Raw genomic sequence first — 13,517 nt, forward strand, 5'->3', positions numbered from 1 at the left:
TTTTTTGTGTGCTTATAGCAACACTGTTTTGAAAACATGCATTTGTCCCAGCATTAACTGATAGATTTGGACCAATTTGAGCATAAAGCAAATTCATGTTTGCTTATGCACAATTACATCCTCGAGAAACTCTAAGTGAGTGCAGAAAGCTGCACCCAGATGAAATGAGATGCCTAGGAATATGCAAAATACATCCCAAAAGCCTAACGGCCTCCCCAGATTCACTGAGTGTTATAAGCCATATCCATCCAGTCACATCTGGCATCCTAATGTGTCTGATTTCAGATAGTCCTCCTTGTACCACTTCCCACTGTTTACAACCCTTCTGATGGCCTCTTCCACATGAAATCTTCAGGCCTTTTTCAAGGCAAAGTGCCTTATTTATTGTACTACTTGATGCGAAAGTAATTGCTGTTTTTGCGTTGCTGAACTTGGCCATCTGATTTTGGAATACATTCTTAAATAAATGTGGTTATGTTATACATCATTTTAATGCATATTTCTCACTTTTGCTTTTTTGCTAATGACTTATTACTTGCTGTTTAGTTTTTAGACTATGGAAATGATGTTAAGACAAAAAGCAAATTCAGGCGATTTTTTTTACTTGAGTTCAAATGCATCGTAAAGCAGCAGAGAAAAGTCGCAACATAAACAACACATTTGGCCCAGGAACATGAACATAGAGGGCAGTGGTGGTTCAAGTGATTTTGCAAAGTAGGCCCTGAAGATGAAGAGCATAGTGGCCAGCCATCGTAAATCAACAACGACCAACTGAGAGCAATCATCAAAGCTGATCCTCTTACAACTACACGAGAAGTTGCTTAAGAACTCGTGTCAATCATTCTACGGTATTCAGCATCTGAAGCAAATTGGGAAAGGTGAAAAATCTCCATTAAGTGGGTGCCTCATAAACTGACCAAAACTCAAAAAAAATCATTTTGAAGTGTCATCTTGTCTTCTTCTACACAACAATGAACCATTTCTCTATCAGACTGTGATGTGCAACAAAAAGTGGATTTTATACAATCAGCTCAGTGGCTGGAGTGAGAAGAAGCTCCAAAACACTTCCCAAGTCAAACTAGCATCAAAAAGAGGTCATGGTCAGTATTTGGTTGTCTGCTGCTGGTCTGACCCACTACAGCTTTCTGTATCCTGGCAAAACCATTATATCTGAGAAGTATGCTCAGCAATTTGATGAGCTGCTCCAAAAACCGCAATGCCTACAGCTGGTTTTGGTCAACAGAAAGGGCCCAATTCTTCTCCACGAGAATGCCCAACTGCACATTTCACAACCAACACTTCAACAGTTGAACAAATTGGGCTATGAAGTTTTGCCTCATCTGCTATATTCACCTGACCTCCCGCCAAATGACTACCACTTCTTCAAGCATCTCTGACAACTTGGTGCAGGGAAAACACTTCCACAACCAGTAGGATGCAGAAAACGCTTTCCAAGAGCTTGCTGAATCCCGAAGTATGGTTTTAATGCTACAGGAATAAACAAACTTATTTATCAGTGGCAAAAATGTGTTGACTGTAATGGTTCCTACTTTGATTAATAAAGATGTATTTGAGCCTCGCTATGATGATTTAAAATTCATGGTCCAAACCCGTGATTACATTTGCCCCAACTTAAATATTTCTTACCCATTTAGCACACATAAAAACTCTGCTAATTGTTACTAGTTTCTTATCTCTGTGTGTTACTGATGACGCTTTTCAGTGCTGTACCCACAACTCCACCTTTCCCAGAGTCCTGTGGGGTTTACTGCATGATTTTATGACACTGAACTATAGGAAGGCATGAATCTTAACTGCTAAATCCCCACAACCTCCTATAATAGAAGAATTAGGATGTCAGGAAGAATATAAAGATAAAAGTGCCTTTATAATGATCTTCCCCAAAGAAGTCAATCTTCAATACTGCCATCTAGTCCAATGGACCCGATTTTAGTTTTTAGTTTCTTGTTTGAGCAGCTCTTATTACTTGCAAGAATTAATATTTTATGACTTTTTCTTAGAGATTCATGGATCCAGCTGAACATTTTATATCTAAGATATGTTATAGAATTTTCATGAATCCTATTTTTTCCTACATCTTGAAACACTCTGCTATTTTATCATCCCAGGAACCATTTCATCATGACTCAACAATTATACTCAAGTATGCTGAAGAGAATGGCAAACCACGGTAAACGGACCAAATCTAGCCCACTGCCTATATTTGGACGTAGAGTTTTACTGGAACACAGCCATGGTCATTCTTTTACATACTGTGTGTTGCTGCTTCACTACAAAGGCAGAGTTTAAGTAACTGAGAAATCTAAAAATCTAAAATATTTATTATCTGGTCCTGTACAGAAAAGTCTGCCAACCTTTGGCCCAGAGGCTGATGCAACAGTGAAATATATCAGCTCTATTGCATCACCTCTGGCACTTTTTACTGTGTTGCCAACTATTGCAGCATCTTTCAAAAAATATAAAAGGCCATCTTTGTTATCTGTTTATTAGATTTCACTGAGTGCAGATAAAAATTCAGAATTCTTAATTTTCCGCTCATATTAGCAGAAAGAAAAAACTGAAAAAGATGTTTGATAATTATAAAAGGAATCAGATGATGAATGCAAGGCAACATCAATACTCTGTGATCTACTGTGATGATAAAATTGATTTTGATAAGCAAAGTCTCAGACTGTAATTCTTGATATGGTAATATCCTTGATGAATTTTCTCAAATTCAACAATGTGCTGAGTAAATGTTGTATTTCTAGGGAAACAAAGGAAACTCATTTACTGCATTCATTTAGTTAGTGATTCAATAGGAAGGACATCATGCAATAATTTGTGACAAGAAATCTAGATAAACCTGTTTCCTAACAGAAAATGAGGACTCTTAAAACTTATGATTTGCATCAAGATTTACTCAATATGGCTTATAAATGGACAAAGGTATTTTGTATTTAAAGGTTACTAGAAGGAAACATATAATGTAGAAATTTAAAAATTTTCACCATATTGATCATTCTAATTGATGCTTATAAACCTAAACATAAAAATATATTACACTTAAAGAAGACTGTACTATCCAACAAAATTACGAAACAAAGTGTTCCAAAGTATTACAGCTGATGTTGCAAGAACAAGAAAGAATCAAGCTAGAATGCAGCTGAAATATATTTAAAATCTAGAATCAGTACTGCATTTTGACAGTAAAAATGTGAAAGAACTAGAGGAATTATAAGCAAAAACTATTATAAAAGCTGTATCTGAAATTAGGGTTTACAAGATGGATATGATTCAGGTCCGTACGTGACAGTGGGTAACAGTTAGCTGCCTTCTGTTTCAGGAACAAGCCTTTATAACCAAGGCAATACAGAACAAAAATTGGGGTTTACTACATTTAAATTCTTATTAAATTTCTAATAAAGTTTTTTTTTGTACTAAACCTTCATTCTTACTCCTACAAATTATTCAGAAAATGACCAAGAAAATAAAAAATTTTAAAAGATACACTGCACCCAGATGATAGTGATAACTATGTCCCTAATTGTATAGATTTGTACTTATCAATCTTTATCACAGTAGTGATAATATTTACTCTTCAGTACAGAATGGGGCATATTTGTAGTCTACATGGTGGCTCAGTCAGTCAAGGCTGCCTGCAATGCAGGAGACCCAGGTTCGATCCCTGGGTCAGGAAGATCCCCTGAAGAAGGAAATGGCAACCCACTACAGTATTCTTGCCTGGAGAATTCCATGGACAGAGAAGCCTGGCAGGCTACAGTCCTTGGGGTCACAAAGAGTCGGACACTACTGAGCGACTTTCACTCACTCATTTAAGACATTACAACAGTGACATTTGGATTTAATTACCTGATTTCAGGATTATATAAATCTTTCCTATTTAACATAAAGGCTGGTCATCTGATCTACACCACCTACATTGGAAGACACTATAGGCAGGGACAGAACTTCAGATGCCAAGTTTTGCTAAGTTACTAAGTGTCAGGAGGGAAGGCTTCTCAGCCTCCTCTTTCTACAAAGTTCTGGAGAAGGAGTCTTATACATACCTCCCGAAGGGAAGCAGGTTATCTGATTGGTGAGAGTCTAACAACCACTGAAACAAGTTTTTGCACAGAGGTTAGGTGTGCAGGCTCCTACTTCAGCTGTAAATCCTGCTTTTCTCAGGTGATGGCTAAGAAAACTCATTTAATAAATGAATTCAATAAGAGTTCTTTGAGTGCCAGTGTTGTAGTTCTTGAGATGTATCAGTGAATAAATCAAAGATCCTTACCCTCAAGGAACTTACATTCCAATGATGGAAAGAGGTAATAAACATAATGAATAAGGAAACTGAATTGTATGTTAATAGGTGGTAAGTGCTCTACAGGGTAGGGCAAGTAGCAGCAATAAATAATATACAAATAGGTCTCAATTGAGAAGATAATATTTAAGCAAAATTCGAAAGAAGTAAAATAATGAGGTGAGTGGATATTTGAGGGAAAGTCATTTTGGGCAGAGTGAACAGCTGGAGCAAAAATCCTAATGCAGCAAAGATCCTGACATATTTTTTTTTTGAATAGAGAAGCCAGTGTGAGTGGAGATGAGAGCGAGAAAGATGGTAGGAAGAGTTCAGAGGACCACGGGACACTGCACTAGTGTCCTGGCCACTAGTGCAGGGACTCTGGCTTTTATTCTGGATGAAATGTAGACCACCTCTTAGTGTTAAACAGAGCCGTGAAATGCTCTGACACATTTTAAATGGATCCCTCTGACTGTGGTACAGTTTTAAAGGGGGGTTGGGGGCAGAAGTGGCTAGAAACAGAGATGACATTCTCTAATAATTAGAATCCTGCTGGGAAAGAAAGGTAAGTGTTGCATTTCTCAAACTTCTATTGGAACATGCTTTTACTCCAGGCCCAAAATATTTCTGGTGATGGTTAAATTCGATATATATTTTGAAGGCAGAGATGGCATGATGATCCTGACAGTTTGGATACAGAGTGTAAGAGACGAAAAGAAGAGTCAAGGATGACTTGATGCCTTAAGTAATTTACTTACCTTCTCTGGTCCCAGTTTTCCTATCTGTAAAATTACAGAATCAACCTCATCAAACTGTCTAAAAAGTTAAATAATACATGTAAGACAAGGTGTCTAAAATAGTGTTCAAAAGGCTCGTTTCTTCTAGTCCACCAAGCAAAAGACCACTGTGCTTTCTTTTTCACCATCTTACCCTGAGTAGGGGTACGCAGGGTCACCTTAGGGGGAATGAGCTGATTCTGTTAGCTAATCCCTTTTACAATAATAATAAGACATTACTAGCCTTTGGGTTCTCTAACAGAATCCTTCTGGGAAGGACAGGTAAGTGTTATGATTCTCAAATTTTTCTGTAAACTACTTTTACTCTAGGCCCAAAATGATTGACTTCAAATAGCATTTAACGATTTCTATGAAGTAATCAAATTGCTCTGTAATCAGCATCAGTTATTTCTGAAGTACTGAAAGCGTTATAGGCACTTTTGTAAATGATAATACTTGGAGGTTTGTTCAGTTATGAAACAGTAACACAAGAATAAGGCACAATGTATATTTGAAGTAAGTTTTAAAACTATCTTATAATTTTAGTATAAAAGCTTACTAAGTGTCAAATGCTACTTATTTTTCTAACTATAAAAAATTTAGTTAGAAAATTCTAATAAGACAAATTTAGGACAGGAAAAATGTGTGCATGACTTGTGAGCAAATAAAATTACTCAAACAGCCAATCTGAATTAGAATGCAGAATACAGCAACGGGAATGGCAGGATCCATCACTTGTAGGTAAAGGCACCTTTGATCCAGTAAAAAGAGCCTAGGCAGTGGCTTCTAGAAAGCACACACCATACTACGCAGACAAACGTCAGGCAAAGTCTTCCAGAACTGCCAACAAAAGCTGTGTGTGCGTGTTAGTCACTCAGTCGCATCTGACTCTCTGCGACCCCATGGACTGTGTGTGTGTGTTAGTCACTCAGTCGCATCTGACTCTCTGCGACCCCATGGACTGTAGCCTCTGTCCAGGGGATTCTCCAGGCAAGGATACTGGAGTGGGTTGCCATGCCCCCCTCCAGGGATCCTTCCGACCCAGGGATCAAACCCGGGTCTCCTACATTGCAGGCAGATTCTTTATCATCTGAGCCACCAGAGAAGCCCCAACAAAAGTGGTACATAATTGCTAACTACCGATATTAGGAAGATGTCAACAAGGAAGTAACACTTGAGATGTAAACTTGCAGGATTCAGAAAGCCAAAGAGGAAGAACCTGACATGGAGATCGCAACAAAGCACTGGAAACACAACACAAAACTGCCCTCATGAACTTTCCATCTATCAGGAAAGCATAAAGAAATGAAGCAAGATTATATTAAAATGTAGCAAGATGATTCTTAAATTTATATTAAGCATCACAATTATGTTTCTCTCTTAATCAGCAATTAATAGTCGGCTATAACCATCAGAAACTAATTTGTTAGGAGGAAATAATGAGACGCTCAAGACACTACAAATCACTGTGGAAGTTTAGTGGGGACCCAAAACCCCTCAACAATCCTTTTTTACATCCCGGGAAATACACTACCCCCATTTTCCACATAGGAAAATTCTTAATCACTTTTTGAAGTACCTTTTACTTACCCTGCTACAACCCTTTACCCACTACACTTCAGGAAGCATGGGCAAGATACAGAAGCTAATCAATCACCTAGGCATTAAGCAACTAGCATTCAGCAGGAGCTCTCGTTCAAGGCCAGTCCTTCTTATGTTCTGGATTTCAGTCACTCTTGCCTTCTCTAGGACCTTGTACATGGGGTACTGCCACTACCCCATCCCTCACCCACCACTCACTTTCCTCAAGTACACACATGCTCAAAACTCTCTCACCATAAAAGTACGGGCAAATAAAGAAGCTACAAGTTTAAACCCCTTTTTTCCCTACATCATCTTCTAGCTACTATTTTTTATTTTCTTTACTTCCCAAGCTCACCTAGATAAACCTGGCTGTGATTTATCCTTGCTGTCTCCACCTTTGCCTCCAACAAACTCATTCCTTGACCCAGTGTAACTTGGCTTCTGTCCCTGCGACGCCTTCTACTCTCAAAAAGTCACCAAGGACCTCCTAATTATCTAGAATTAACATAAAAACTAAGAGATTCCCTTACAAAGATTCACTTTCTGAAAGAATCTGAATAATCAGCAGTTTTGAATTTTATCCAATTTCAAATGCATGGATGTGTACATAACCGTATCACCAAAAAAAGCATTTTAAATTAAAAAGCTGATTACTGCAAAAAGAAAAACAACACTGACCTGCATGGGTACAGGTTCCTTAAGATAATACCCTTCAACAATTTGTTCTTTTCGATAGTGATCTATGATGTCCCCAATGCTGTTAAAATAAAAATTACTAACACTGACATAATTTGTCTCATAAAAATTGCAAGTCTTAAAAATACACACAAACCTTGTTAGCAAGGATTATCTGTTTGCGAGTTTTTTTCCAAAGTAAATAGCCAGAATATATTAATTGAATATATGATCATTACAGTCACATTACTTTAGAAAATCAAGAATGTTCCTAATATTGATTTACAGGTCAGAAATACTTGACTCAGAGATTTCAATTTTCCACACACATACTCCAAGCATCACTATATGTGAGAAAAGGATTAAAAGTCCACTTTTTTTTTGTTTTTTTTTTTTAAATAAAAATATCTGAGAGATTGAGCAAGAAATGACAGACAAATCACATTTATTTAGCAAGTAGTGAGTTCAGGTTAAACTTAAGAATTTTTATCATCCAAATGATAAATTATCATTGATAAGTTATCAAGTTATCATTTACATATTCTGCTTTTATAATAATAAGATGGAGTCATAAGACAAATAGCAGGTGGAAGCAGAAACAAAAAAGGGAGGGAGGGAGGGAGGAAGGAAGAAAGGAGTGGAGAGGGAAGGAGGAAGGAAGGAAGAGCAGGAGCTAATCTCATATGTAGGATTACAGCTACAGCAGGAAAGGCTTATTGATGATTTTGATAAAAATGTTATAAAATATTAATATTTCAAACATATTACCAATAAAAAACTGAAAATAAATGACATTATATAATGTATTTTAACACAAACTTTAACATGAGTTTTTCTAAGTGTAAAAATGTTTCTCTATAATCAGTCTGCCATTTTACTGTCCTACATATGTAAAACCTAGAATTTTAAACTTTCCTTTAATACACTAGGGGAAAGGATATTTTAGTGACAGCCAGGCAACATTTCTCAAAACATCTTGTTAATTTATCACTTTATTTTTTCATGTTTTTCCTACTGATCCAATAACTTTTATACACACACAGGTGTATATTTATATATAACTGGATATATATTCATCCCTTTTTTTCATAGTTCTTCCTACTGAAAGAATAGTTGAAATATATATATCTTTTATCTTTGGAGATATAAAGACAAATCTTTATATTTATCCCTGATGATAAAATATCTTTGCTATATCACAAAATTATTTCAAATTAAATATAAATAAAGTATAATGTTAAAAAGTAAAACAGAAGACTTGAAAAGATTAATAAAAAAAAGTACAAATGAATATGAACTAAATACCAGAGACAGCATTTAATATGATAGGGTGAGGGGAATAAGACAAGCAAAGAATTTTAAAGGTGAAAAGTAGGAACCAACAATCACAAATAAATACCAGCTTGGGAACAACCTAATATTGTTGGATAACATTATTAGTAAGTCTTAGGTCATTCTTTAACTTTTTTTCCTATCAAAATGTCTCACTGATAAAAGACTAATATATTTTCTTTTCTTAGATTAGATGTTCTGTTGTCCTACAGATAATGTATGAACTTACTAACAAATTTGCTGCAAATAACCTGTGCATTAGTAATCAAAAAATTATACACATTATTTTGGTAGAAATAAATTATTACTTTATATACATGTTTGACAATGTCTAAAAAACCTTTGGACATGATGACTAAATTATATTAAATGTCATAATTTCAAATATTACAGAGTCAGAAATTTTTATATAATTTTGATTCTAATAAACTATTATTTATGATATTTCAACTCTTTTCACCAAAAGTAAAAGATAACTATAAATTTCTCCCAACTTACCTGTTATAATATCGGCCTCCCATCATAAACTGATTGTTTGGTGTTGGACATATTTTAAACCGCTGAATATTTTCACTGGTCCGAAAATAAAGTGAATAGTCCCCAGGAGTATTATCTGACGGCCTTACGAGAAAACTGCAGACTTGACCAACTGTAAAAATTAATCTGTTAGTTTTATTCCCTAATTATCAAATTAAAAAAAAGAGTTAAGTAGTATAATTACAAATTACATTCAAAAGCATATACAAATTTTCACCAGCTACTTGTTTTATAATAAAAAAAATCTTAAGGCAATCATTTTTTGTATTTTCTGGTTTATGAGTCACAACCACCCATGATGTTACTTGTCTTTATTAAATAAAAATACAGGGCAGAAGTTTGCAACAATGACTTCTGGTTAATAATATATATATCTGTCACAACTTGGAAAGAATACTGTAACCACAGGTAGGGGGTACTAGCTAAAACTACTGCACTGTTTGCAAATCCCATAAGAAGAAAAGTCAAAAAAAAGTTAAAGTAAATTTTACTTTAGCATACTCTGTACTTAATACTTATGATTAAACATTAAAAAGTCATAATTGTAATAAAATAGTAGGCAAAAACTTATAAAGGTAGATGAAAACTGAAATATTTGTGTACCTAATCAAAATTAATACACATGCACTATATTTCATTAAAAAGGCACGATCTGAAAAAATCATAAGCAGCAAATTATCATATATCAGATATTTCATATTAATTTTAGAGAAGTCTTTTTGACATCTGCAATTAGCAATGACTCTTACCATTAAGATGCTGTCTACCTTTTCTCTGTTTAAGTACTAATGACATAGGAAAGATCAGAACTTGATTGCTTTTGGGAAAGCACAATGAAAACTCAAAATATCAGATGTTTTTCTGTAAGTTACTAATATTTCCAATCATCAAGCCAAGTCACTTACTACCAAGAAGTTTTATGTTCAATACAAAGAATAGGAACTATTACAAAATTGTGCATGCAAGTGCTTATGTGTACTTTTCAGGGAAGGAAATCACCAGAATCTTAAAAGAGCGCATGACCCAAAGAAAATAAAAACTAATTTAAGAAAATTAAGTTTAGTTCTTTTTTAATTTACATGCCTAAAACAACCGTGAGTGCCTCAGGTATTTGGTGCAAATTCAAAAATATAAACTATATTCAAAATTCAGTAAATTCATTAAAATAAATATCTTGGTGCCACTTTGAAAGCAGATAGGATGTGACTTGTTACTACCATATGGCATTATCATGTTATTTCTAACCTATATCCTCACAATATAATTGAATACTTAATAAAACTGCCTCAAATGTTTAAGAAGAACAAAGTATTAATTAAATTAAATGTAATGCTTCATGGCTTGAATAGTAACTCAGATAACAGTTTTAAATAATCAGTGGTTTTTTTTTGGCAGTTTTGGTGGGCAGAAGTTTTGGCAGTAGTACAGAAACTACTGAACTCTGGTTTTTTTTTTTTTTTAAGAACTAAGACTTATAAATTACAGATTATTACTTAAACTTGTCCGAAGTCCCTCCAAAGTATGGCTTACTGAAGACATATTTGGTAATTAAATTTCGTCTTAAGTTTTAGTTAGGATGAATGATGGAATACTTTTTCTTTTAAATAATAAACCCACAATACATTCAATTTTTATTTTGCCTATCTCTGTAACAAGTTTTATGAAATATTAAAACCACAATATTTTCAATAAGGCCCGAATGTATAACTCTACAAGTGTATAAAGATAAATTCAAGAACATTTGCTGCACTTAAACAAGAAAATGAAAACATAATATAGCTCTATAGGAGACTGATAATAAATTACGGTATTTATACAATGGAAAGTTTATGGTCATTAAAAAGAATGAAATTTTAAATATGCAGATATAGAATAATCTCCCAAAATATGTATTAAAATGAAAAAAGTGTGTTGCATATTCCTGTGGGCATGTGTGAGGAGGTACGTATAAAGGTGTATGTCACGGTAAGGAAGTCAGGCACACACAGACAGAAAATGTCTAGAAATACAGGGAAAAACTCATCTGGCACGACTTCTAGGGAAGACTGTAGGGGCCTGGTCCAGAAAGAAAACACACCGTGCACTGAATTTTATACTGCATGTTATGTTTTCACCTAAAAAACACCAAAAATACCAATTTCTCTGGGCGGGGCAAGAAATTACAGTATGCATAAAAATGAAATGAATGCTAAAGGCAAAACATATGATAAGTGTTTTATTCTTTTTAAATAACATTAGAAAAGTAAAGTGAATATACAAGTACCTGTCATTAGTAAATTATAAGCTTCTTGTTTGGAAATTTTCCCATGGAACCATCTTAAAAAGAGAATAAAATATGTAAATCAAAAAGTCTTTTTTGCTGTTAAATAAATCAAAACTAAATAACTAACACCATACAGTTAAGTTTAATTCAAGCTGACATAATGAAATAAATGTAATGCAACTGATCAGATGACCTCATTCCTTTGACATTACTATACTTTGTAAACATCTATAAGTTCAACAAAATACAGAAAAATTATGGGCCGTCTAGTATGAAGTACAATTTCCATATTAGTTACCAATACAAAAAACAGCATTTATTTTAATTCTGATTATGACAAATTATTATCAGAGCTCGTATTCTTTTTCTTCTTATTATTAGGAGTGGGGAGTGGTACAGGTAGAGCCCACCAAAACTGCCAAAAAAAGATTAGTCAATTTTCTCACACTTCTCTCAAAGTGAATTTCCCTGAAAGTTCTCCCTTTTCAGTCAACGTGCTGGACTGCTACCTTACGGAAAGCCAGAAAATAAGACTGAGTGATGAGAAAGAGTAGATATCTGTTTGAACTAATGGCTTATCATATCAGATTGCTAGAATATTTTATATTCTGATACTTAAGACTTTAGAAAATGTTATAAAAGGCATTATAGCCAAAATCTACTGCATATAATAACTCAAGTATTTAAATAATTTACCTCAAAATAAAATGATATATCTGGGTTTAAAAAATTAATTACTAGTAATTAAATTACTTAAAATCTCTCATGTACCTGAAGGATTATTATCTGTCTGGCCAATTAACACATGTATGCTAATACCAAGCTGACAATATATTCTCAGGGTCTACAATTATTTTTAATCATGACTGAAAAGAACAAGTTGGAAAGTAAAATACTCTAAAATTAAGACATATAAATGCCCTAAAATCCAATGTTACAAGTTTAGAGGTTGTTCACCACTGTTTTATATTATCAACATTATTATTGGTCAGAGTATTAAAAAAAACTGGATTTTTATCTTTTCACATGAATAAAATGTTAAACATTTAAATTCTCTTTTTTATTCTAACAATTAACTTGCTAATTCAGATTCCCTGAGGCTTCCAATGCTAAATATGAATATTGAAGAACAAGTATACAATATCTGGAGAAGTCCAGGTTGCCCTAAAGGCAGTAAAGTTCCATACTGCATTCAAGTATGGCCAAAATGACCATTTATTCCAATGCCAGAGCAAGATTTCTGTACTCTAGGGGACAGCTGATTAGATGACCTCAAAGGCCTATCCTACTTCTACAGCTAGAATAAAAGAGCAAAAGGGAATATAAAGGTGGCGATGGGATGGGGTGGTGCGCCACAAATGGCGTTTATACAACAAATCGGTAATACCGCTTTCTGAAAGGATTAGATCAGAGTTTCCTCACTGAGGGATTTACTACCTATATGTAAAATGAATCTATTTCAAGTACATGGTTTGTACCAATAACAGAAAAATGGGTTTGTGACCTTAGGGAAGACCTCATTTTAGTAAGAAAAAGGAACATAAATATTGTATAACTATAAACAGAATGTAGAAAATATAATAAAGCACTGTGATAGGTACATGCTGAGGGAATTTTTGGAATAACAGAGCACCAATTCTATAGAGTGTATAAGGGAGAAGATAACAGAAGACTTGCTGGCAAGAGTGATAAATGAGTTAAGTCTCTAAGTAAGAACAGGCATATATACATGACCACTGGAAAAACCATAGCCTTGACTAGATGGACCTTTGTTGACAAAGTAGTCTCTGCTTTTTAATATGCTGTCTAGGTTGGTCATAACTTTCCTTCTAAGGAGCAAGCGTCTTTTAATTACATGGCTGCAACCACCATATGCAGTGATTTCAGAGCCCAGAAAAATAAAGTCTGACACTGTTTCCACTGTTTCCCCATCTAGTTGCCATGAGGTGATGGGACCAGATGCCATTATCCTAGTTTTCTGAATGTTGAGCTTAAAAGCCAACTTTTTCACTCTCCTCTTGCACTTTCATCAAGAGGCTCTTTAGTT

The 13,517-nt window shown here is 34.5% G+C and overlaps 1 protein-coding gene across 1 annotated transcript in view; it reads right to left on the bottom strand.

The window, feature by feature from the left end:
• Positions 1-13,517, bottom strand: part of RASA1 (RAS p21 protein activator 1) — a 112,544-nt gene that overhangs the window by 28,902 nt on the left and 70,125 nt on the right. Inside the window, exons 7-9 of the mRNA XM_043464708.1 lie at positions 11,471-11,523; positions 9,169-9,319; positions 7,342-7,420 (exon numbers count right to left, since the gene is read on the bottom strand). Of these exons, the coding sequence (XP_043320643.1) occupies positions 7,342-7,420; positions 9,169-9,319; positions 11,471-11,523 (283 nt within the window). The remainder of the gene's footprint in view (positions 1-7,341; positions 7,421-9,168; positions 9,320-11,470; positions 11,524-13,517) is intronic.

This window comes from Cervus canadensis, chromosome 4 (genome assembly GCF_019320065.1).
Source record: "Cervus canadensis isolate Bull #8, Minnesota chromosome 4, ASM1932006v1, whole genome shotgun sequence".
In the NCBI taxonomy this organism is placed as follows: Eukaryota; Metazoa; Chordata; class Mammalia; order Artiodactyla; family Cervidae; genus Cervus; species Cervus canadensis.